The following is a 25,831-nucleotide window of genomic DNA, read 5'->3' as shown; positions in this document are numbered from 1 at the left end:
CCACACGAACCCTGTAAAAGGGAGCTTGGTTCAGGACTTGAGACTCGTGAACTCCTTTGTCATTCCCTGCCATGCCGTGGTGGCAAATCCTCATCACCACCTGAGCTCAATTCCGGAGGGAACTGTAGTTTACTCTGTCATTGGCCTATGTTCTGCATTCTTCAGCATCCCAGTGGATGCCTTCACCTGGCAAACCAGACAATTAACATGGACGCGACTACCTCAGGACTATGTGGACTCTCCAGCAATATTTTCCGCTATACTAAATCAGGATCTGCTAGACGTTACCCTTCCAAAGGGGCCCGCCCTCCTTCTACACGTTGATGACATCTTACGATGTGGGCGGGACTTAGAATATTGTAAGCTGGAAATAATAATAATAATAATAATAATAATAATAATAAAAGAATATTGTAAGCTGGATGCCATAGCTCTTCTCACGGCATTAGCACATAAAGGACACAAGGTATCCCCAAAGAAAATGCAGTATTGCCAAAGGGAAGTAAAATACCTTGGTCACATCCTAGGAGAAGGAACCCGTGCCTTAACAACCAGTGACCAAGCCTTCCCTGTGGAAGCAGGAAACCACAAACTCCTCTTTGTCCTCTGGGATGTACTCCTGGGGAGGGGGAAAGGAGGAGCTGGCCAGGTGGAACAAGACACTCCGGTCACCACCACAACTCCTCCCTCAGCCCCTCCTTTTTGTGATGTGTCAATGATGTAGCTCTGATGTAGTCTTAGGGTGTAGCATGGGGGATTAGTAGCTAATAAAAGGTGGGGTCTTCTTTTGTTTGGGGCTTCCATCTTGCTTCGTCTTGCAGCGAGTTGGAGTCCTATCGCGACAGTCTCAATAAAGACCAAGCCTACTGGCTGCTGTTTGGCTCTAATTTTCCTGGTTGGTGTCCTTGCTTTTTGTCCAAAGGAGCCCTCGGATTTCTCCGTTAACATAAGCAAAGAACCAAATACTTGCAGATCAAATTATCTCATGCAAGAGATTGTATCCAAACAGGACTCGTGTGTCCTATATGCCAGGAAAAGAAATTGCTGCTGATTTGTTGTCAAATGTTGTTAACAAAGAGCAACTGACTATTTATAAATAAAGTGCACATGAGCTAAATATGCGGCAATGGTTGTCATGAAAAGGGGTAGGATGCTAGTATTTTCACTCTCCCATTTCTGGATCATGTGATCCTTATTTACATTCCACACTTCTGGAAGTGTAAGAACGGAAACTCAGACACAGAACTTCCGTTCTTTGTGCTTTTGTTTTTCATCTCTTTGTTCTGTCTCCCAGACAGACAGGATGTCGGTGTGAGCTGCTCCTCACACTGTTGCTATATTCTACATTATGATTTGTGTTGTTTTGATTTGATACACAGCAATAAATAGCAATACTACATACTTCCCACAGCTCAACTTTCATTTTCTCTGCTGTTTGCATGCTCATATGAGCAGATAGGAGTCGCTGAGAAACAGGACTGCTGCCAAACACTTCATGGGTATCCTGTAACCAGAGAGGGAGGCCTCCATAATGGTTTCTCCCCTGTATGAATTCTTTGATGGGTCTTGAGATTCGAGCTTTGACTGAAGCTCTTTCCACATTGGAAGCACTGATAGGGTTTCTGACCTGTATGTGTTCTTTGATGGGAAGTGAGACTATCCTTTCGATTGAACCTCATCCCACATTCCAAGCACGGATAGGGTTTCGTCCCGGTATGAATTCTTTGATGGCAAGTGAGACTGGAATTGTGACGAAAGCTCTTTCCACACTCAAGGCATTGATAGGGTTTCTCCCCTGTATGAATTCTTTGATGGGAAGAGAGCGTAGTCCCCTCCAAGAAGCTCTTTCCACATTCTAAGCACTGATAGGGTTTCTCCCCTGAATGAATTTTTTGATGGGCAGTTAGACTTGGCCTGAGGATGAATCTCTTTCCACATTCGAAGCACTGATATGGTTTCTCCCCTGAATGAATTTTTTGATGAGAAGTGAGATGCGCGCTTTGACTAAAGCTCTTTCCACATTCCAGGCATTGATAGGGTTTCTCCCCTGTATGAATTCGTTGATGGGAAGAAAGCTTAGTCGCCTCCCGGAAGCTCTTTCCACATTCTAAGCACTGATAGGGTTTCTCCCCTGTATGAATTCGCTGATGGGAAGTGAGACTCTGCCTGTGACTGAAGCTCTTTCCACATTCTAAGCACTGATAGGGTTTTTCCCCTGTGTGAATTTTTTGATGCGAAGTGAGACCCTGCCTGTGACTGAAGCTCTTTCCACACTCAAGGCATTGAAAAGGTTTCTCCCCTGTATGAAATCTGTGATGGGAAGCGAGACTCAGCTTGTAAATGAAGCTCTTTCCACATTCGAGGCATTGATATGGTTTCTCCCCTGTATGAATTCTTTGATGGAAAGTGAGATAGATCCCCTGGCTGAAGCTCTTTCCACATTCAAAGCACTGATAGGGTTTCTCCCCTGTATGAATTCTTTGATGGGAAGTGAGATGGGAGCTCTTTCTGAAACTCTTTCCACATTCGAAGCACTGATAAGGTTTCTCCCCAGTATGAATTCTTTGATGGGAAGTGAGATGATCCTTCCGACTGAAGCTCTTTCCACATTCTCTGCACTGATACAGTTTCTCCCTACTCTGTTCTCTTTCCTGTGAAGTGAGGCTATCCCTCCGAACAAAGCTCATTATTTGACGGGAGGTGGACTGGGAGCTCTGACCGATGTTCTCTCCACACTCTGAATATTTATAAGACTTCTCTGATATGTGGATTCTGTTGACTTCCCCCTTGTTCTCCCCTTCCAATTCATCACCTTCTGCAATAAAGAGAGACGTTAATTAGCACCTGAAAAACAAATGGAGTTCCGCATTATTGAACAATGTCCCCCCCCCACCTCATTGCGAGACTTGAGAGTGCTCCATTTCAGCCTCAAGAGGACATCCTTGAAGTCTAACTTAATGTCATTGTTGATGTGTGGCATCTTTGACCCTCCCAGCATTTGAGCATGCCTGTGGGGCGCCTGACTCTCTTGAAACTAGTGGGGCGCCACTGCCAGCATACTGTGACAGGGGTGCAGACACAGAACCATCAAACCCACCACCTGACCCCTCCCCCAGCAATGCACTGCCATGTTAGCGTAAGTCATGCTAACTCTGCATTGCTGCCCCGGACCCCAACCCCACTCAGAGCGAAGGGGACGTGGTTCACATCCATTATTGAACAAAGTTAATGAATGCTTGTGACAGAGGAAGAACTGAAGGGAGAGAAATGTGAGGCCTTCCTATACTTTTCACTGCTTTTCAAGCGCTGGTATTAACTGAGATATTGCTTGGCTTTTATCTGGGATAGATTTTGTTTGGCTCAATCCTGGAATCCACTCCATCTCCAAGGTCAATCATCTCTTTGGTCAATCAAATGCAAACAGAAGCAAAAACAACACGCCTGACAGAATTTACATCAACTTCCCTAAAAACTCTGAAGCTGGCATTTAAGAAGGCCTGGGTGGTTCAGAGAAGCCTGGTCACTGTTTTAAATGGCATGACTAGACGCAGAACATTCACAGAGGAAACAGTTAACATCCCTCCATTCTGGGTTCACGGTGGGGGATGTTTGAATCCCAGACGCTCTTGGTCTCCAGCCAAAGAGTTGAAGTTCATCATATAGAGGTATGCATGGAAATTCAAAACTGATCTTATGATCTAACGGAATTTTACCAAGAGGGTCCATGATCCCACAATTCTCCTCCTTTACTTCCTTATGTAGAACTCTCTGGTCAGGATCCAGAAACGTCCACACCTTGTCTGTAAAACAAACAGCAACATACTCCTGAGTATTATATATATGTGAACCTAGGAGCTCAAAGGGGTGAATGTTTGCATCTCCTATAGAGCGAAAGTGATGAATTTGGTCCCCCCCCTTTTTGTTGTTCTTTTTTGTGATTTATCTCTGTTTTATTGTTGAGTGTATTAAGTAGTTTATATTTTGTTTTCTTACCATTAGTGCTGATATTATATTATTAATTGTTGGCTATTGGTATATATTTGAGCCTACCCTTTCAGAATCCTTTTTACTATTGATAGAACTACTTTACACCTTTCTCTCTTTTTTTCTCTACTTCCTTTGAATATTTTCAAATAATAATTATTTAATTGGGAATACTTAAAGTTAATTTCAGTGTGTATAACGGGTAGAGTCTGCCTCATATATATTTAGATATGCAAGAATGTTAATTACTCATATATTTCATAATCCACATGTTAAATATACACACGGTTAATATATGACTCAGGTTGGAGCAATAATAATTTTCAGTACATTTGGTCTATATTAGGCCTTCCAAACAATTTTGCTAAAGATAAAATAGAGGACAAGGAAGCTCACAGATTAAAGTCATAATGAGAATTACCGCATTTTTCGCTCGATAACACGCACCTGACCATAACACGCACATAGTTTTTAGAGGAGGAAAACAAGGGGGGAAAATTCTGAATGAAACAGTGGATGTATCATTTTTGTGCTTCATGCTGTGGCCACAGACATGTGATTTGACGGTGAGTTTGGGGTAGCCCAATGCAAAAATCCTGAGAATCCATGTGGATCCGTGCTTTGTAACGACGTTTTTGCACCATTGCAGCCCCAGGCAACAGTGGGTGCATGATTTTTTTGGTGCAGGCTGTAGCCATGGATATGCTATGTGATCTGATGGTGAATTTGGGGTGACCCAATGCAAAGATCCTGAGGATCCATGTGGATCCGTGCTTTGTAACCACGTTTTTGCACCATTGCAGCCCCAGGCAACAGTGGGTGCATGATTTTTTTGGTGCAGGCTGTAGCCATGGATATGCTATGTGATCTGATGGTGAATTTGGGGTGACCCAATGCAAAGATCCTGAGGATCCATGTGGATCCGTGCTTTGTAACCACGTTTTTGCACCATTGCAGCCCTGTTTTTGCATCAGATCATTGCTATGTGATCTGATGGTGAATTTGGGGTGACCCAATGCAAAGATCCTGAGGATCCATGTGGATCCGTGCTTTGTAACCACGTTTTAAGTGGGGAGGGAAGGAAAAACATAGAAGAGACAAGGAGCACCGAGAGGGGTGTGCGGAGAAGCAGCTGGCTAAGAATGCAGGAAAGGGGTTTTACCGGAGGGAGGAAAGGAAGGCAAAAGTTCCCCCACCCACCCACCCAAGCCAGCCAGCCAGCTCTCTCTCTCTCTCTCTCTCTCCCACCTGCATGTTGCCTGCGAGTCCCTAGACGAAGCAGCAGCAGCAGCACCGGAGCACGGAGAGGAATTACGGTAGAAGGAAGGACGCTCTGCTTTCCCCTCTGCTTGCCTGGAGGGGAGGGGTTTTCTCTGCTCTTTGTTCCGTTTGAGCAAACACAGTAACGAAACAGAAGCGGGTGAGCAGTAAGACCCTGAGGCAGAATGCAGGAAAGCAACAGCTTTCTCTCTCGGGAGGCTCGAATGCACGTGTGGCTGCCTGCAATCAGTTTACCACACCGAGAATGAAGATAAACTGGTAAAATAAGGGGGCTGGGTTAAAGCTAAAGGGAAAACCTCAAAGATCCCTCAAGAACAAGGCAGGGGTTCAGGGCTCCCAAAGCCGAGCTGCAGCCTTAGAAGGGGAAAATGGGGCTTTCGGAGGTGGTTTTTACTGCCCCGCTGCTTCCAATTTTTTAAAAGGCAAATGGCAGGAGAAGATGCAGCAGTCCGTCACTCTCTCACTCCCTCCAAGCACCCACGCTAGCGAACAAACACACAGGCAACCACACACTCACAAAGCACACACACGAGCAAACACACAGTCGCGCTGCAGAGTGGCCAAACCTCCTAGCAAGCACTTCCCTGGCTTCTGCTGACCGCAACGAAGACGACCCTCGAAGAAAATGTGTGATGCACTGGCTACAGGGACCACACATTCGCTCAATAACACGCATAGACATTTCCCCTTACTTTTTAGGAGAAAAAATCTGTGTGTTATAGAGGGAAAAATACGGTATAAGTATGAATGTCAAGGGGTTAAAAGAAAAGAAAAAAACAAATCCTAACACTCAAATATCTACAGACATTAAAGGCTGGTATAGGTCTATTAAAGGAAACACATTTGACAGAACAAGGGGCTCAAACTTTGAAATGTCAATGGGTAAAAGAAGTTATTTCAACGAACTCAGACAAAAATGCTAGGGGAGTCACAATTTTATTTAGGAAAGGCTGGCCTTCTGAAATACAAGATATAATAAGAGAGGAAGATGGTGGATGCTTAATAATCGTAATTAAAACAGAAGGGACAGAAATAGCAATAATAGCGCGAACGGGTAATGGCGGACTCCCTCTGAGCTCCGGAGGGAGTCGGCTCCGCTAAGGACGGGTCTTGCCGTGCCGGCGACACGGGGACCCTTAGAAACCGCAGGCGCGGAAGCCTGCGGACATGGTGACTCGGTGGGCACCTTAAGCGCCCTCCCTGACCCGCGAAGAGCCTTTTTAAAGGCTACGGAGTGGACCGGAGAGTGGCGTGGTGCTGAGAGTCGATCGCTGCCTTGGCGGAGCGAAGCCGCGAGCCATGACCGGAGAGCGCTGTCTTTCTTCTTAAAATCTGGACTGAAAATGTAACCCGTGAGTAAAAGGAAATTTCGGCACTAAAAGTTTCTTATTTACGAATTCGAGTATGATCGGGGGGACGTGTTAAAAAGGAAGTCCGCACTCCCCCTCCCCACCAAAAGATTTAAAGCAAAGAGATAGCACCAGGTCGGAAAGACTTTGGTGCTTAAACGGAGAACTTTCACAAACTGAATTAAGAAGTAATTTGAGCAGGAGTGGAAGAAAGAGGAATTCCGGGGGTTTTGCTTTTTAAGTTGACCCCCCCAGACCCGGGTAGCGCCCAGTGCGGGAGCCCGAGAAACAGAATAAGGAGTTTGACAGCTGTCAAAAAGAGCTGTCAAACGACTAGCCGAAACGTGGAACTGTGTTATAACTGTTTTTCTGGATTAAATGCTACATTGAAACTGAATTGATTGAACTGATTGGAAACAAAATAATTCTTAACAACAAAGTAACTGACTGTTGGGTGAGATTCATGATGGAGATCCCTCTGGAGGGAACTGATGACATTGCAATGGCTGCTGAAGGAAAATTACTGGCAGAGATACAAAAAATGTTTTGTCTGGTGGGAACCTTGCAAAAACAGAACACAATTATGACTGAACAGTTGATGACCTTCAGTCTTAAACTTAACGACTCTGTCAATGGAACTAAACAAGTGGAAAAAAAATTTGCAGCTGCAGAAGGAGAGATAACCCTATGGGGGGAAGGAGAAAAAGAAAGAGTTCAACAAGAATGCAAACAGAAACCTGTAACTTTTGGGAATCAAAGAAACAAGGAGGATGACTATGGGATTGCAGATCTGCAGGGCCAGAGGAAGAGAGAAGCCCCTGGAATAATCAGAATATTGAATCAACAAAGAATGAACAAGTTCAATGGGGACTTCTTTCTGGGGCTGGACTTTGGGAGATTTGTTGTCTTTGGTCAAAAACTGTCTTTGTTTGATTTGGAAGAAAGAAAATATGAGGAGCTGCTGACAGAACTTCATGGAGAAGGGAAGACCAACAAAGAGGACTATAAACAAAATCGGCGGAGAGAGGCTAACTGGGGCCTGAAGGCCTCGGATGTCAGAAATCCAGGCTAAAACTGTTGTTTATCTATTTGGGTAGGGGCAAAGCGGGGGCAGGGGGGAGGGGAATTTGGGGTGGTAAAAACCTGGGATTTGGAACTGAAATATTATGATTTTAGATTTAATATTAAAAAAAAAAGAAAAAAAAAAAAGGATGAATTTGTGGGAGAGAAACTACGCCGACCTTGGAGAATAGATCCAATATGGGAAAGGGAACATGTAAAATTATGATAAGTTAAAAAGGGGGAAAAGATAAATTGGAAGGAAAGAATTGAATAATTTTTAAGAGACCTAATAAATAATTTGCTGAGCTATGTAGTGAAAATGGAAGGTGGGCAGGGGAGTGCGGGGAAGTCATTGAAAGAAGGAGATGAAAATTTGGTTGTGTTTTGTTTTGTGTTTGTTTTACTTTTATTTTGATTTTTTTTTATGTAAGTTTGTTTTGTCTTTAAAATTGAAAATTGAATAAAAATTATTTAAAAAAAAAAAAAAAAACAGAAATAGCAATAGTAAATGTCTATGCCCCAAACACTGATGACCATAAGTTTATTCACAACTGCTTTAAGAGATTAAGCCTTCTATCTTATCAGCACTTGATAATGGGTGGAAACTTTAATGAAATTTTAGATCCACAGATGGAAACCACCTCAGTAGCCAGGAAAAAAAGGACAAAGGTTAATACCCAGCATAGAATTGATTTTTTTCTAACATCAGCATTACATCCCTTTAGTAGCCGATGTGACATCGATATTCCCATTATAGCTAATCACTCAGCAGTAATACGGGAATATAATTTATCTAAAACCCAGGAAGGTATGATGAGATTATCTTAATATATCATTACTAAATGAAAAAACTTCATTCAATATATAAGCCAAGAAACACAAATATATTTTTAAAATAACTCCAAATCTTCAATGTCAAGACTGATGGAATGGGAAGGATATAAAGCTTACATCAGAGGGAAGATAACATCCTTCTCTGCCAACAAAGCCAAGCTGCAAAGCTTAAAATAAAATAATCTAAAAATTTCTTTAAAAACACTATGGGGTGATATGGCAAATAATCCATCTGAGTGTACATATGAAAGAATACAACAACTAACATTAGAACTGAATAATATACTAGCTAAAAAAATTGAATTCAGCCTACTAAGTCTAAGACAAATATATTGGGAACAGGGAGAATTGCATGTCAACGCAAATTAAGAATGGATAAATATGAAGAAATCTGGAATGAATATTTAAGCAATAAGGTGGATAGAGGTGGGAAGTGGGGGGAGGAGAGAGAGGTGGGAAAATATTGTTAAAAGGGTGCAGTCACAGGTATATCAGTGTATTTAAATCTGAATTGTCAAATTGTGTTATTATTGTTATTATGGTTTTTGTTGTACAGTAGTGTCTTTTGCGGTTGCTGTTTGTATAGAAAAAATGATTAAATAAATTAAAAAACAACAACTGATCTTATGATCCAAGAGGGAGTTTTACCAAGAGGGTACATGATCCCAGGATTCTCCTCCTTGACTTCCTTATGCAAAGCTCTCTGGTCAGGATCCAGCAACGTCCACGCCTCGTCTGTGAAAGAAACAGCAACATCTTCACCTGAACACTCCCCATCAGCTGTTGCCTCAATCTGGTTGGTCTAAATTTAAATTTATACGTAAATCTCTTTCTTCACTTTGAACCGCCCTCCCATTTTCATGAGGAGACCAACTCTGTATTGTTTCATTGGTGACAGAAGAGGAATAATGACTACTGCTCAAAATTAATCTAAGGACAATGGCCACAAGAGCTCCTGATTAGGCATTCGGCTTTGCGATGCTGAACGTTCTCTGTTCTCTCCTGTTTCCCCTTTTTTGTTTCAATTTAAAGTAATTCATGAACCCAGAACTTAAACACTGACCACTAATGATGAACCATATGTTATAGATATTCCTGAAAATTTATTCTGCTATTTTTGAGATATACAAAAATGACATGAGAAGACTCAGTCTACATATTTGTATCGTTTCTTAGTCGTATGATCCTTGTTTTTTAAAGCAGATAAAGTGTTATTCCAAAAAGAAAAGAAAAAGGCAACACACGGTGGTCCCATCTGCATTCAATCTGCAAAGCGGGATCAGATTCAAGAATCGTGGCTTCTGGTCCTGCGCGATGGATCAGTGAGATGTCTGACATTGGCAGGGCATTCAGATCACAGAACTGGTTTTAGACATTTTGAGCTTCCAATTCATCGCTTTGGCCGGGGAGCTGTGATCTATTCCTAGCTCAAATTGCCTGCAGATGACAAAGGAGCAGGCAGGCAGGCAGGCAGGTGGGGGAGCCCGAAAAGGTGCTCCCCTTCTCCTTCTCCATCCGCCTGCCTGCCTCCCCCCACCCCCTAGCTGAGGAAGCCCCAATACCTCTCTGGCTCCATCCATCCAGGTCCCCATCTCCCCTCCCCTGGGACTCACCAGATCTCTCAGAGGTCCCTGGGAGGGAGCGCTCAGAGGTTGAGAGGAGGGATGCGGGAGACAGCCGGACCAGGTCATGCGTCCATCTTCCCTCTTCCATCTCCTCTAGCTTGACAGGATCCGTCTCACTCATCCTTCCTGAAGAGTCAAGGAGCCAAAAGAAGCTGCAGGGTCCTGGGAGAGAGGAAGAAGCAAAGGGAGCCTCAGAGAATCTCCTGCCCTAGATATTCTCCTGCCCCTAACAAAAGCCCCATTTCTAAACTTCTCCAGTGGTTCCAATTTCACCTGTTTACTCCTCACCCCACTTCATAAGGCTGGCATGGTCTGCATAGTAGTGACCTGAGAGTACATGCCCTTGAACTCAGTGGGGCTTATGGACAGAAATTGGTGCAAAAGAAGATTCTGGAGCAGATCATTAAGCAAACAGTCTGTGAGCACCTAGAAAGGAATGCTGTGATCACCAGTAGTCAGCATGGATTTCTGAAAAATAAGTCATGTCAGACTAAGCTGATCTCGTTTTTTGACAGAATTACAAGCCTGGTAGATGAAGGGAACGCAGTGGATGTAGCCTACCTTGATTTCAGCAAGGCATTTGACAAGGTGCCCCATGATATTCTTATAAAGAAGCTGGTAAAATGCGGACTTGACTATGCTACCACTCAGTGGATTTGTAACTGGCTGACTGACCGAACCCAAAGGGTGCTCATCAATGGTTCCTCTTCATCCTGGAGAAGAGTGACTAGTGGGGTGCCACAGGGTTCTGTCTTGGGCCCGGTCTTATTCAACATCTTTATCAACGACTTGGATGATGGACTCAAGGGCATCCTGATCAAATTTGCAGATGACACCAAACTGGGAGGGGTGGCTAACACCCCAGAGGACAGGATCACACTTCAAAACGACCTTGACAGATTAGAAAACTGGGCCAAAACAAACAAGATGAATTTTAACAGGGAGAAATGTAAAGTATTGCACTTGGGCAAAAAAAATGAGAGGCACAAATACAAGATGGGTGACACCTGGTTTGAGAGCAGTACATGTGAAAAGGATCTAGGAGTCTTGGTTGACCACAAACTTGACATGAGCCAACAGTGTGACGCGGCAGCTAAAAAAGCCAATGCAATTCTGGGCTGCATCAATAGGAGTATTGCATCTAGATCAAGGGAAGTAATAGTGCCACTGTATTCTGCTCTGGTCAGACCTCACCTGGAGTACTGTGTCCAGTTCTGGGCACCACAGTTCAAGAAGGACACTGACAAACTGGAACGTGTCCAGAGGAGGGCAACCAAAATGGTCAAAGGCCTGGAAACGATGCCTTATGAGGAACGGCTAAGGGAGCTGGGCATGTTTAGCCTGGAGAAGAGGAGGTTAAGGGGTGATATGATAGCCATGTTCAAATATATAAAAGGATGTCACATAGAGGAGGGAGAAAGGTTGTTTTCTGCTGCTCCAGAGAAGCGGACACGGAGCAATGGATCTAAACTACAAGAAAGAAGATTCCACCTAAACATTAGGAAGAACTTCCTGACAGTAAGAGCTGTTTGACAGTGGAATTTGCTGCCAAGGAGTGTGGTGGAGTCTCCTTCTTTGGAGGTCTTTAAGCAGAGGCTTGACAACCATATGTCAGGAGTGCTCTGATGGTGTTTCCTGCTTGGCAGGGGGTTGGACGCGATGGCCCTTGTGGTCTCTTCCAACTCTATGATTCTATGAAAAACCAGTCACCGTCCTGTCCCTAAGCCTGAAAACTGCAACCCCAGAGCATGGGCAGAAAACAGATGAGTAGCCATTACCTGTAGGTGCCCCCATGCTAGGTGCTTTGTATAGAGAGCCCCGTTGGCACTCTTTGAGCTCCCTCATCGCAAGCCAGGCAGATGTTGTGGCCATACAGTGGTACCTCTGGTTACATACTTAATTTGTTCCAGAGGTCTGTTCTTAACCTGAAACTGTTCTTAACCTGAAGCACCACTTTAGCTAATGGGGCCTCCGACTGCCGCTGTGTAATTTCTGTTCTCATCCTGAAGCAAAGTTCTTAACCCGAGGTACTATTTCTGGGTTAGTGGAGTCTGTAACCTGAAGTGTATGTAACCTGAAGCGTATGTAACCTGAGGTATCACTGTATTTCCCTCTGTCTGGGGTTGCATGGGGTCCAAATCTGTATGTGGAAGCAGAGAAGCTGGTGATGCCACATTTTTGAAATATAATGAGACTAATACACCCCTCCTCCTTAGATATTCCCTGTGCTTATACACCATCTTTGCAAGTTGCCGGTCTCGAAATGTGGCCCCCACCCTGGCATGGAAGCCATTGAAGGACAGTCATACGTTGGGTTGAATACGCTTCAGGTTGAGTGCTTTTGGGTTGTGCTCCACGGCGACCGGATCCTATGCACCCCTCGCATCCAACTTGTACCTAAAACTCCGCCCAAGCCTGCACCAGAGAATTGCAGAGTTGGAAGGGACCCCTGAGGGCCATCTAGCCCACCCCCTGGGGCAATGCAGGAATCTCAACTAGACCATCCCTGACCGAGGGCCATCCAGCCTCTGTTCTACGGCCCTTCTTTGCATGCCTTCTCCACCAGAGGTCTGGGTGGCAGCAACACAAAAACGGACCTTTTCTGCAGTGGATCCCCATTTGTGGGAGGGTCGCCTGCCACCTTCCTGACATCTTGAAGTGCCAGGCAAAAACCTTTCTCTATAACTGGGCCTTTGGCAGCTTGACACGCCTCTTAAATATGTTTGTGGGAGGAGAGATCATTCGCCTGCCTTTGTTTTATTATGCATTTGGTGTTCTCATTTTGCATTTTTATGTTGCGAATCGCCCTGTAAACTTTGGATGAAGGGCATAATACAAATTTAATAATAATAATAATAATAATAGCAGCAGCAGCAGAAGACAGCACAGGGAACAACAGTCAATTAGGGGTGCCAACTTGAATAAAATATTAAGGGAGGACAGGCATGGGCATAGCCGGGAATTATGTCAGGGGGCAGAATCTCCGTTAATTAAGGATTTAATTCTCCGCATTGGACGCCCCTGGACCCAAGTAAGCCCTGCCCTGCAAAACTGATCACAAGATGCAGTGTGCACCCACCACTTGAATGGCAATGCCCATTAACGGGAGGGGGGCTCAAATGTTTTATGGGGGGAACCAAAGGGACCTTGGCCCGAGGAGTTGGCTCTTATGCGGTCAATCATGGCAGACCTGTGGACTGTATTCCTTAATTTATAGGCACGCCTACCAAGGCCAAAAAATGCATCCTGTTAAGGTGCCCTGGGGTTATGTGGATCTGTGAGGAAGAGAAGCAGAACTTCTCTCTCTCTCTCCCACTGTCCCCCCCCCCCCTTTTGGCTGGGTTTCTACATCCTTCATCCTTCTGGCAGGCAGAAATCCAGCAGGTGGGGAGGATTTCCTTTCAATATTGTTGCTGGAATGTTTGCAGTTGAAAAAGCATGTAAACGTAATAGGCCGTATAGTAACAATTGCAAAGTTATTTACTAGAAACTACTTCTCTAGAATTAGATACCGATTCTCATAATGTCAAAATCGACATCGTGACATAATATATTAAAATGTAGCTTTTCAGTCTGTCCAAAATACAGCTCCTATAGTACATTCTTTTCTACTTTCTTGACTCTTGTCTTTTTCTGCCTGGTGTCTTCCCTAGAAGAGTAGCATGAAATAATCTTCTAAGTGATTGGGATAAAGATGATCGGGTTGGCAGACCCCAAAGACTGGCCCTGCTAGATGCCGCCTAGGCAGACCAGACGAGGATTCCGGGCTTTTCCCTTCCTCCGCTGGGCAGAGGGCGAAATCCTTTGGGAAGCCTTGCAGGGACTGGGAGCTTCCCTCGGATCACTGTCATGGATTCCTTGGAAGGGATTTCTGCACCAGGTCAAGGGGTTGGGGGCCCCCCAATCCCCCCAGGTGGCGAGGGTACCTAAAGCAGGAAGAGGTCCTTGCTGACCTCCAGGCTGGGGGGCAGCGAGCCGGGGGGCGCCTCCCTCCCTCCCCCCTTGCTTTGGCCCCCGGGATCCCTCCGCCCCTTCTTCTCTGCCCCCTTTCCCGCCCCTTTCGCGGCTGCCTGACCCTCCGCCCCCTGAGTTGGGGGTCTCCCCCCCCAAGCATGATCTGAACATGCCCCCTCCCTGCCCCCCTGGGACCCCCTTCTCCCCATGGCACCCTCGGGGGGAGCAGAGAGGAGACTCACCCGAGTCCAGGAGGGGCTTTGGCAAAGGAGAGAGGAGGAGGAGGAGGAGGGAGGGAGGGAGGGAGGGAGGGGCTTCTGCTCGGGAGGACCTCGCCCCCTCCCCCTTCACTCCCCGCCTCTCTAGGAATCCCGCTCGGCTCCCTTTAACCCTTGCCAAGCCGAGTCCTCCCCTCCCTCTCCCTCCCGGCACTTTTCCTGCTTCTGCGCCTGCGCCCTAGGGGCTGCCCCCTTCCCTCCCTCTGCCCCAAGGAGCCCACATCCCACCAGGGAGACGGGAAGGGGGGTCCATGGGGGGGGGTTAGCTTGGCTCTCCCCTCCCCCCACATCGAGGCTCCTGGATCCCGAGGAAAGGCTGGGAGGGAGAAGGGGCGAAGGGCTGCCCAGTGGCGGGAGGTGCCGTGGGCTCCGAAATGGCTCCCTCCAGACCCCCCCCCCCAGGAACACCCTCCAGCTCAGGGGGGGGCAGGAGGGAGGGGGCAAAGCCCAGGAGGGGGGCGGGGGCTGCTCAGGGGGGCAAATCAATAATAAGGATTGAAAAAGAAAGGGGGAGACCAGGCTGGTGGAGAGAGGGGACCAGACTCCCCTTCAGAGCCAGAGGGACCCCCCCCCCGGCCATTGTAGCAGGAACCCCCCCCACCCCAATCATTCTGTTTGTATAAACTTCACACTCACACACACACGCCACATTTCTGTTATAAATCCATAGAAAATCAACCATACATCGGATTTGCACTGTTCCATTTTTTATTTTACTCCATATGACAAGAACTAACAAAGGGGGGTGACTTAGTCCTGGTCAGCCATAATCCCTTCACTGTCTCAGCACATACACAGGAGCCCTGCCCATGCCAACCCTGATGATCCCAGACAGAAGACAATCAAGATCACAAAGAACTTGCATATGGGAGTGGATTCAGCTTGGACTGGAACAAAGGACACTGATCAGATCTTCCCTCTGGGGGCAGGAAACTGCAAACTCCCCTTTGTCTCCTGGAAGTGACTCAGGGGGAGGGGGGAAAGGAGGAACCAGCCAGGTGACAGGACACTCAGGTTACCACCAACTCCTCCCTCAGCCCCTCCTTTCTGTGATGTATGCATGATGTTTCTGGGGGTGGGCTAGACCTAGAGGAGGGGAATTTCAAAAGTTTTTATAAGACCTTGCACACTATTCTTCTGGGTCTTTCCTCTCTCCTGCACGTGAGGGGAATACCCTGTTGTAACAGTTCAATAAAGGCCAAGCCTACAGGCTGCTGATTTGCTCCAAGTTATCCTGGTTGGTGTCTTTGTTTTGTCCAAGGGAGCCCTCGGATTTTTCCTGTAACACCATCCTTTCCCCGAGTTTCCTGCCAGAAAACCAGTTTCTACTGGGCTCCCAGAACCATCTGACCCCATTTCCCACCCCAGAGCAGGGCTGGACCAATCAGAGGCCTCTCCATTGGACAGTCAGCCAATCCCCTTTCAGATTCCCCGGGGCCTCCTCCTCTCCTTCGCCCGGTTTCCTGAGGGAGTTTCCCCCTGAGTTTCCCTCATGGCTGCTCCCCCTCCCAGCTTCTCCTTCATCCTTCCTCTTCCTCGCCCCCCCCTCATTATTTGGGGCAGCTGGATCACCTCCACCCCCCCCCCCCCATGGCCAGGCAGGCCCAGGAGGAGCCCATGGAGGCGGCAGGGCCAAGAGATGGCGTTTTTCCAAAAAAGGCGGGAACGCCATTTTGTTTTTCCCAGAGACGCCATGGCTCCCCTGTGGGCCTCGGGGGTCCCACGCTCTCGGGGTCTCTCCTCCCGGCTGAAGGAGGGCGGCACCTTTGGTCCTCAGCCGCCTTCCTGCCATGATGGCTTGGCCTCCGCAGGGCAGCCTCTCTCCTCGCCATGTTGCCCCACGGAGGAGGCCTCTCCATTGGGAGACGGCAGGCAAGCGGCCTTGGGGGATCCGCCCGGGTCTGCGAAGGGGGCCAGGAGGGAAAGGCCCAAGAAGGAGAAGAATAACAGTAGTAGTAGTAGTAGTAGTAGTAGTAGTAATAAGGGCTTTATCCCCTCAAATGTGGAGGGTTCCCTCAGGGGAGTTTGACCCCCAGAGCAGCATCCTAGGTCACCCCAAGAGTCAGCGCTAGGAGAAGGGCTCCTCCCTGTTACGGTAAAATCTGGGTGCGAGGCTGCTCTGCCACCCCGTTCGTCGGACTAAGTCCGCGGGTCCCTGGGGAGGAAAATGAGCTCAGCCGTAGACAGGAGCAAGCTGCAGAAGATCCAAGTTTATTGCGCAACAGGTTCAAGGCGAGATTGAACAGCGAGAAAGGGGTGACATGAGCTTTTGGGATTTCCCTCCATGTCCCAGAATACAGTGCAAAATACATCCCAGTTACATCATGAATACATTAAGAAGAGGTTGGGTTACACGGATTAACATATGGAGGAGGGAGGGGGAATATGCAGAGCTGGAGATATGCGCAGATAAGCACATCCTGAGTACCGGTGATGAGAAGACAATGGTCCATGTACGCAGAGAAGCTGCTGAATTACAACTTATCACCAAACTTAAAACCATGGAGAAACCTGGTCTGAACAAAGACCTTGGATTCTTATCTCATTATACATGACAAAGCCATTTTTCACCTTTTCACCCCTTGCTTTTTCCTGTAAGACCTATTGCAGTCGTTAAGAGTCGTCAACAGGCTCATCACAGCTATCTGCCAATCACCCATTCCCACCACCCTTCTGAGTAATACCCCTCCCCACCTTCTCACTATATAGAAGGGTCTGGAAACTTCTGTTTCAGTGTATCTGAAGAAGTGTGCATGCACACGAAAGCTCATACCAAGAACTGACTTAGTTGGTCTTTAAGGTGCTACTGGAAGGAATTTCTTTTGTTTTGACTATGGCAGACCAACACGGCTACCTCTCTGTAACATGTACGCATAGTCTGCCACCTGGCATTGCCCGGAGGATAGGCTTGGCAGAGTGATTTGACAGGATTAGGGCCTTGACACCTTGCTTGAGGGATTCTGGAGGACAGGGGAGTTGTCATGGGGTCCTAGAGAAATTGAGCAAATTGGCATGTTGATTTTCTATGAATTTTATAGATTTTTGTCCCTTTTGACATTGACAATTGGAAATAAATGGATATATTGTAGCGAAGAAGAAGGTGAAGAAGACATGCCCCCCCCATTCCGTATCAACCCGCAGGCCATGGGGAAAAGGGGGCTCTTCCCAGACAAGGCTGGAGACTCCCCTGCTGGCCCCCCGGAGTCCCAGGAGCCTTTTCTGGACGGCCCTCACTTGCCCCCAAAACGGGCTAAGACCGTTCCTCTGCCTCAGGCAGTAGTTCAACAGGAGAAGTCTTGGGGCCAATGGAGCCCAGTGGGGGGCTGGGGAACTGGCTGAACTGGGGTCCTCCAAGAACGAGAGGGAGCTCGCAGAAGAGGAAGCCATTGCGGAGAAGAACCGGACTTGGCTGTTCTCTGCTGAGGGTCTCCTGCCTTTCTTCCAAGGCTTCCTGGGGGTGCCATGGCCAGAGGAAGACACAGGCCCCCCCCACCCTGAATCCCCTGCAGGGCCCTGGGGAGCAAGCAGAGCCTGCCTCAGTTTCCTTCCCCAAGGCTTTAGGGGAACCTTGGGGTGCGGAATGAGGGACCCCATATGGAGCTCAGGCTCCTGGCAAGTGGGGAAAGGAACATGAAATGGCGCTTTCCAGATGAGTCTCGGAATCTCCCCCCAGGTCCAGGGACTGATCCGCCCTGGCTTCCTCCTCGGAGGTCCCTTCCGAAGGAGAAGGGGTTCCTGATCTCCATGGGGGAAAGCGTTCCTGAGGCCTGCGTTCCTGAGCCTTTCTGGCTCCGGCCACCTCTGTGCTGTTTATGGGAGCTGTAGAGATGGGATCCCCAAATTTAATAAGGATCCCTCCAAAAACATGAGCTCTGCTTCAGCATGTTGTCCCCCCACAACCTTCTGTAAACTGAAATGAAATTTGTTTTAAAATATATCCGCAATTCATTTTTCGTATATACATTATATTTTATTTTTCCCCATATATGTTTATTGATTTTCCCACGTTTAACAGTTTTATGACAATATAATAGATCATCTTTTTACCCTGTGCTCTGCTGAGCATTCGACATCCCTCCCTCCTTCCTCTGGTTTACTTATGTCTTTCCTTTATTTTTCACATTCATAATATCTACACTCTTTGGCTTTCCTTCCCCCCACTTTTATCTCCAACAGAATGCTCATTCTATCTCAGTCCTGCTAGTGTTTTTTGTTTGCTGTTTTTTTTTACAAGGATTTTCTAAATTGATTCCACTTCCTCTGGAACACTTGGTTGTCTTGGTTCCAGATCTGGACAGTTCCGCATGCTCCATCATCTTCATCTGCCACAGTTGGTAATTCTTGCCGTTTCCATTTTTTGGGCAATTACAATTCTAGCTGCCTTTGTGGAGTACATAAACAATCTTGGATCTACTCTTGCTGATTCATGTTTTGAATGTTTTAAAGAGATGTTTCTATCAATAATTTTAGTGTTTCAGTCTCATTATAAATCCCTTTCAGATTTATTTATTTTTTAAATCCAGTCATGGATATGTAGGAGAAATTCAAGAAGAGGTTCCTAGACTGGAAGTTACCCACAGAAACACAGAAGAAATGGAGGAAGTCTCCAAGTGGAAAGATAGGCCTTTATTGAAATACAAATGGGTCTGCAAAGAACCGCATCTCAAAACGTGTTGCCACAGAAACTAGGGAGCTAGAGATGCTTTTCTGGCAGTGAGACAAAACGTCATGGCTAAAGTCTAGAGGGCAGAAACCGGAAAATACTGCTTCCTTCTGGAAGGTTCTGTTATTTTCTGCTGAGGCAGCTAGATGTATTATGATTTGTGTTTTGTTATCTCAAGGTCACACTGAGCCAGAAAGATAAATCTGTCAGCTAAAAAAGCCTGTAGTCGAAAGTTCTTCTTTTGCCAATGAACTTTGCCTCTGCGTGATTTATTGGGAACCAGATGCATCCACTCCAAAGAAGCTTCTGCAGCGCCTTGGCATTGAAGACCCAGAAAAAGAGACGGAGGGGAATGTGTGGGTCACAAGGTGGGAGTCGTTGGAAAGGAGTCGCTGGGAGAGGCAGAAGGTTGTGTTGAGCAGGCGAGGGAAGAGCAGGAGGAGAGAGAAAGAGCCCCAGGGAAAGACGAGGTTGGGCTGAGCTGGTGTGGGAATGAGAGGCAGAGAATGCAAAGCAACTCCGGAAACGGTGAACAAGGCAAGCTATGATCTCGTTTGAGGAACGGGAATTAAGATGCCTGCTTCCTCATCCCCAGTGGATTAAAATGTCCAAAGATTAGGAAAAGAAGAAAGAAGAGGAAGCAGGATTGGATGGACATTATAAGAGACCATAATTTTCCATTGTGACTTGGCTGAGATTTGTTGGAACTGTTTTAATGAGGCTTTATAGAAACTGGAGAAATACCAATTTGGATTATGAGACGATCATTATAAGAGTCATATTGAACTGTCTGAGTGGTTAAGATTTGAAGGCTGGGCTGGGGGGGGGGAATCTTTTTGGTAGTGGCACCCGCCCTGTGAAACGCCCTCCCACCAGATGTCAAAGAGAAAAATAACTACCAAACTTTTAGAAGACATCTGAAGGCAGCCCTGTTTAGGAAAGCTTTTAATGTTGAAAAGGTTATTGTATTTTAGTGTTTTGTTGGAAGCCATCCAGAGTGGCTGGGGAAACCCCAGCCAGATGGGTGGGGTATAAATAATAAATTATGATGATGTAGGAAAAGTGTCATCTTGCTGAAGGGGAGGAAAAAGACTGGATACTAAATGCAGCTGGGTTTATTCTGGAGTGCATATTCTGAATAATTGCTGCAACAGATGATTTTCAGACAGAGATGGGAGTTTCCTTTTAATCTATTTTTTGTGTTTTTTATATTAAGATTCCTTTATTTTGAATTTTGGAGGACACACACAGGAAAAGGAGAGTTGGAGGTGGGAGGGACCTGCAAGGAACGCAGGGAAGGAAGGATCTCTCAGGATGGGAGATGGGGAGAAGAGGGGGTCACGCAGGGGAGAGGTGGGGGAGCCTGTCTTTCTATGGGTTAATGAATGATATGTATGATACAAATGTGATAAAAGGCATTTTTAGTTATTCTTCCCCCTTTCTATTTTCTATAGAATTGTGTTTTGTAAGGGTTGTTTAATAATTTTTGCTTTGTTATTTTTCTTTTTCGGTTTTCCCTCTGTATGAATTCTTTGATGGCTTGTGAGATTAGTGCCTTGACTGAAGCTCTTCCTACATTCCAAGCACTAATATGGTTTCTGACCTGTATGAGTTCTTTGATGGGAAATGAGACTACCTTTTCGATTGAAGCTCTTTCCACATTCCAAGCACTGATAGGGTTTCTCCCCCGTATGAATTCTTTGATGAACAGTGAGATAATCCTTCCGATTGAAGCTCTTTCCACACTGCAAGCACTGAAAAGGTTTCTCCCTTGTATGAATTCTCTGATGGTTAGTGAGCTTAGCCGTGTCCTGGAAGCTCTTTCCACATTCCAAGCACTGATAGGGTTTCTCCCCTCTATGAATTCTTTGATGGGAAGTGAGATGTGCGCTTTGACTAAAGCTCTTTCCACATTCTAAGCACTGATAGGGTTTCTCCCCCATATGAATTCTGTGATGGGAAGTGAGACTGTAGCTATTAGCGAAGCTCCTTCCACATTCAAAACAGTGACAGGGTTTCTCCCCTCTATGAATTCTTTGATGGGAAGTGAGATGTGTGCTTTGACTAAAGCTCTTTCCACATTCCAAGCACTGATAGGGTTTCTCCCCTGTATGAATTCTTTGATGAACAATGAGATAATCCTTCCGATTGAAGCTGTTTCCACACTGCAAGCACTGAAAAGGTTTCTCACCTGTATGAATTCTCTGATGGTTAGTGAGCTTAGCCCCCTCCTGGAAGCTCTTTCCACATTCTAAGCAATGATAGGGTTTTTCCCCTCTATGAATTCTCCGATGGGAAGCAAGATTTGCGCTTTGACTAAAGCTCTTTCCACATTCTAAGCACTGATAGGGTTTCTCCCCTGTATGAATTCTTCGATGGGAAGTGAGACTCACTTTCCAACAGAAGCTCTTTCCACACTGCAAGCACTGAAAAGGTTTCTCCCCTGTATGAATTCTCTGATGGCTAGTGAGCCTAGTCCCATCCTGGAAGCTCTTTCCACATTCTAAGCACTGATACGGTTTCTCCCCTGTATGAATTCTTCGATGAGAAGTGAGATGTGCGCGTTGACTAAAGCTCTTTCCACATTCGAAGCAATGATAGGGTTTCTCCCCTGTATGAATTCTTTGATGGGAAGTGAGACTATCTTTCCGATTGAAGCTTTTTCCACATTCGAAGCACTGATACGATTTCTCCCTACTCTGTGTTATTTCGTGTGAAGTGAGGCTATTCCTTCGGACGAAGCTCTTTCTTTGACAGGAGGTGGACTGGGAGCTTTGACGGATGTTCTCTCCACACTCTGAATATTTATAAGACTTCTCCGATATGTGGATTCTGTTGACTTCTCCCTTGTTCTCCCCTTTGAATTCATCACCATCTGCAATGAAGAAAGAAGCTACTTAGCGCCTCAAAAAGAAATGGAGCTCCGTATTATTGAACAAGGTTTTCCCCCCATCTCACTGCAAGACTTGAGAATGCTCCGTTTCGGCCTCAATAGGACACCCTCGAAGTCTAACTTAATGTCATTGTCGATGTGTGGCATCTTCGACCCCCCAGCATTTGAGCATGCCTGCGGGGCGCCTGACTCTCTTGAAACCGGTGGGGCCACACTGCAAGCATACTGTGACAGGGGCGCAGATGACACAAAATCATCAAACCCTAACTCTGCATTGCTGCCCCGGACCCCAACCCCACTCAGAGCGAAGGGGACGTGCTTCACATCCATTATTGAACAAAGTTAATGAATGCTTGTGACAGAGGAAGAACTGAAGAGAGAGAAATGTGAGGCTTTACTATATTTTTCCCTACTTTTGTTGGCTGCTATTAACTGACACATTGCTTGGTTTTTACCTGGGATAGATTTTGTTTGGCTCACTCATGAAATCCACTCATTCTTAGAGGTCAGTCATCTCTTTGGTCAACCAAATGCAGAGTGAAGCCAAAACAAAAACAAGCCTGACAGAAGTTACTTAAATTTCCCTTCAAGTCCTGAAGCTGACATTTAAGAAGGCCTGGGTAGTTCAGACAAGCCTGGTTATTGTTTGAAAATGCATGACTAGATGAAGAACAGTCACAGAACAAAGTTGTTATCCCTCCATTCAGGGTTCACAGTGGAGATGTTAGAATCCCAGATGCTCTTGGTCTCCATCCAAATAGTGGAGGTTCATCAAATAGAGGTATGTATGGAATTTCAACCTCATGAGAAGACCCGACTCCCTGGAAAAGACCCTGATGTTGGGAAAGATGGAGGGCACAAGGAGAAGGGGACGACAGAGGACAAGATGGTTGGACAGTGTTCTTGAAGCTACCAGCATGAGTTTGACCAAACTGTGGGAGGCAGTGGAAGACAGGCTCACAATTAATCTAGGCACAACAGCCGCAAGAGCTCCTGACTAGGCATTCGGCTTTGCAATGTTGAATGTTCTCTGTTCTCTACTGTTTCCCCTTTTTTTGTTTCAGTTGAAAGGAATTCATGAACCCAGAACTCATAGACTGACCACTAATGATGAACCATATGTGTCCTGTTTGCAGGTGGTTGCTCACGAGTAAACAGCCAGGACTTGGACCTGCTTTTTACAGGTTTTATTGAGTGCAAACTATGTACAGTGCAGAAACCCAAAGTTCATGTTTGTCTCAGTCACTTGCAGATTCTGGGAGTGGCTTCTTCCTCTTCCCCCCAGGATAAGAACTTAGATACCCCAAATCTCCACCTCCTTTCCTTACGTTTGACCCCTTTGCGAAAACTAGGTGACGGAAGCGGCATGTCTGTTTCATGAACAGGCTGGCTGAGCGAGGTGCTAGGGCTCACAGTAACATCTGTGAGCTTTTGCCTCGCTTCGCCCCTCCTTTCCCCCTCTGATTTGCCGGAGGCATGACTCTCTCCACTGCCTTATGAAGTGCTTCTCCTCTACGAGAAATTCCTGTTACGCACCCCTCAGGAATCCACACATTTTCAGAACTGGGCGCCCCCTCCAAGGCAACTAGATACTCTAGTTCACGGGTGTCAAACACAAGGCCGGCGGGCCGAACGCGGCCCGCCAGACCTCGTCATGTGGCCCATGTAGCTGCCACCGGCCGCCAGCCTTCACCTTTTATTCTCGCTTTTTTTTTTTTTACACAAGAAAGCCGCCTCTTGACCGCATGCGCAGCAGCCTACAAGCCAGAGAACGTCTGCCCTCTAGCGGCGCTGGCCGTTCTACACAGGAAACCTCCACTTTACATAGTCCCACAGATACAACCGGCCCTTTGAGGGTGACCAAACTGCTGATGCGGCCCCCCGATGAATTTGAGTTTGACACCCCTGCTCTAGTTGATGTCCGTTCCACCTGGAGTCAAGTATCATCACTTTGTTGCATTGTTCCCTCTCTTCTACGTTTGGCGGGGTGGATCCCTCCTGCCCCCTCTCTGGGCAGCCGTGCCCCTCCCTGTAAGGCGACAGCAGGGACCTGTGGGAAACCGGGTGTATCCTCATGTTGTCTGGCAGCTTCAGCCTAAACGCTACTGGATTGACCTGCTGGATGACCTCAAAGGGGCCCACTCTTCTAGGCTGCAGTTTCTTGCACCTCCCCCTCAGGGGCAGTACCTGAGATGACAACCACACCTTGTCCCCCACCCGAATGACTTCCCCTGGTCTTCTATGCTTGTTGGCCTCCTTGTACGCCTCCTTGGCCCTCTCCAAGTTCATCTTGAGCTATTGGTGTATGGCCTCCATCTCCTCCGCTAATTGCTCCGCGGCCGGCACACTGCAAGCCTCCTCCCCTGGTCCTGGGATGGCACCCGTAATTGGCAAGAAAGGGACTCATCCCTGTGGACACATGCTCAGCATTCTTGTATGCAAACTCTGCTAGTGCTAGCTTCTCCACCCAATCATTCTGCAAGTCCTGCTGCAAAATGGCATTTGCTCTCTTGGCTTGTCCGTTGGTTTCTGGGTGCCTTGCTGTCAAGAAGCTCACCTCTACCTGCAACGAACTCATGAGCTTGCGTCAGAAATGCGAGGTGAACTGCCTTCCAGCAAAAGGTCAAATTTTTGCTTTTGCGGGAATAACGATGTTATTCTATGCAATAAAGACTTTGGAGATAAGAGCGAAGCCCGCTCTCGCAGTCTGATTTATTCTGATTTATTCTCACACAAGCAGCAGCTTTCTCGCTGTGCAAGCTCTGCTACTGTGACGAGAACCTGCTCGCCATCCGTAAATAATCAGTCTCACACCAAGATGGGTTGCAGAAATCTGGCCGCAGCTCTCCTAGAAGCTGCTGTAGCCCCAACCTTTATTGTGTGTTCACGAAAAGATACAAATTCAAGGAGAGAGCTTTGCCTCAGTCAGCAGATAAAAGACAATACCATACACGGTCTCATGCCATCACACCAGACCACGTATTTGATCAGGCTATGCTTACGTGGGCCAATCATCGGGCAGCATGAGCTCTCCACGCGTTGATCATGCTCCAAGCAATGCTTTCTGCTATGAAATCACCTTGCAATGATAAACTTTTGCCCATGCTCTTATGGACAAATGACCATATTCCCACATCCCCTCTTTTCTTGTTTATATTATAAGAGAGACCATTAGTACAATTAGCAAAATTTTTCTTAACCATGTTCTATTAGGTAGCCAAGAAAACAACCATTCCATGGATCAAAACCTTCGGGTGGATTCAAAGGATTATGGGCTATCATTTGTTCCATATAATCAGTAGTAGCAGAGATATTAGTCAATTGATCAGATATATACATACAACAATGAAAATGAATCAAGGCACAAACTCCACCTTTGGAAGCAAGGATTACATAAAAAAAAATTTTAAGCGCTACATCTCTTATTTCTGACATTTATTTCAAAATCATTTTTCTCAGCAGCTAACAGGCACTAGCCAAGCATATCCCGCTTGCTGTAACTAAAAAGATTGCAAAAAGGTAGAGAACAGAGCCCATTGTCTTCTCAGGCCCTGCTAAAGAACCACATTGCAACTTGCTCTCTGTCCGGGAACCATGCCAAAGCACAAGAATGAAACAACTGGAACACACTGAAACCCCCTCACCCCCTGTCCTGCCAAGAGTCCACAATAGTTCCAAGACAGCTTTCTGTACATGCTCAGGGGAACACACCATGGGGCAGGACTCCTGAGGGAGGAGAAAAGAAGAAGAGATCTGGGGGGTAAAACCCAAGCGATGCCAGTATAGCGAGGGCATCCTTCAAAGCCAGGTTCATTTCCCAAACAGGAGGCGGCAAAACTGTCATGATATTTGGTGGTTGAAGTGGGGTCCCAGGGAAAATGCGGTAGAGACGAAGAAGGCCTTTCAAC

General features: G+C 46.5%; 1 protein-coding gene across 1 annotated transcript in view; it reads right to left on the bottom strand.

Annotated features, from left to right (window-relative positions):
- Window positions 1-432: 432 nt before the first annotated feature.
- Window positions 433-25,831, bottom strand: part of LOC309334678 (uncharacterized protein) — an 80,704-nt gene continuing 55,305 nt past the window's right edge. Inside the window, exons 4-6 of the mRNA XM_081849225.1 lie at window positions 9,159-9,245; window positions 3,714-3,800; window positions 433-2,815 (exon numbers count right to left, since the gene is read on the bottom strand). Of these exons, the coding sequence (XP_081705351.1) occupies window positions 1,494-2,815; window positions 3,714-3,800; window positions 9,159-9,245 (1,496 nt within the window). The 3' untranslated portion in view covers window positions 433-1,493. The remainder of the gene's footprint in view (window positions 2,816-3,713; window positions 3,801-9,158; window positions 9,246-25,831) is intronic.

Source organism: Podarcis erhardii (assembly GCF_964252035.2).
Source record: "Podarcis erhardii genome assembly, chromosome: 2".
In the NCBI taxonomy this organism is placed as follows: domain Eukaryota; kingdom Metazoa; phylum Chordata; class Lepidosauria; order Squamata; family Lacertidae; genus Podarcis; species Podarcis erhardii.
The sequence above is the reverse complement of the archived record's forward strand: the minus strand, read 5'-3'. Positions and strand labels throughout refer to the sequence as shown.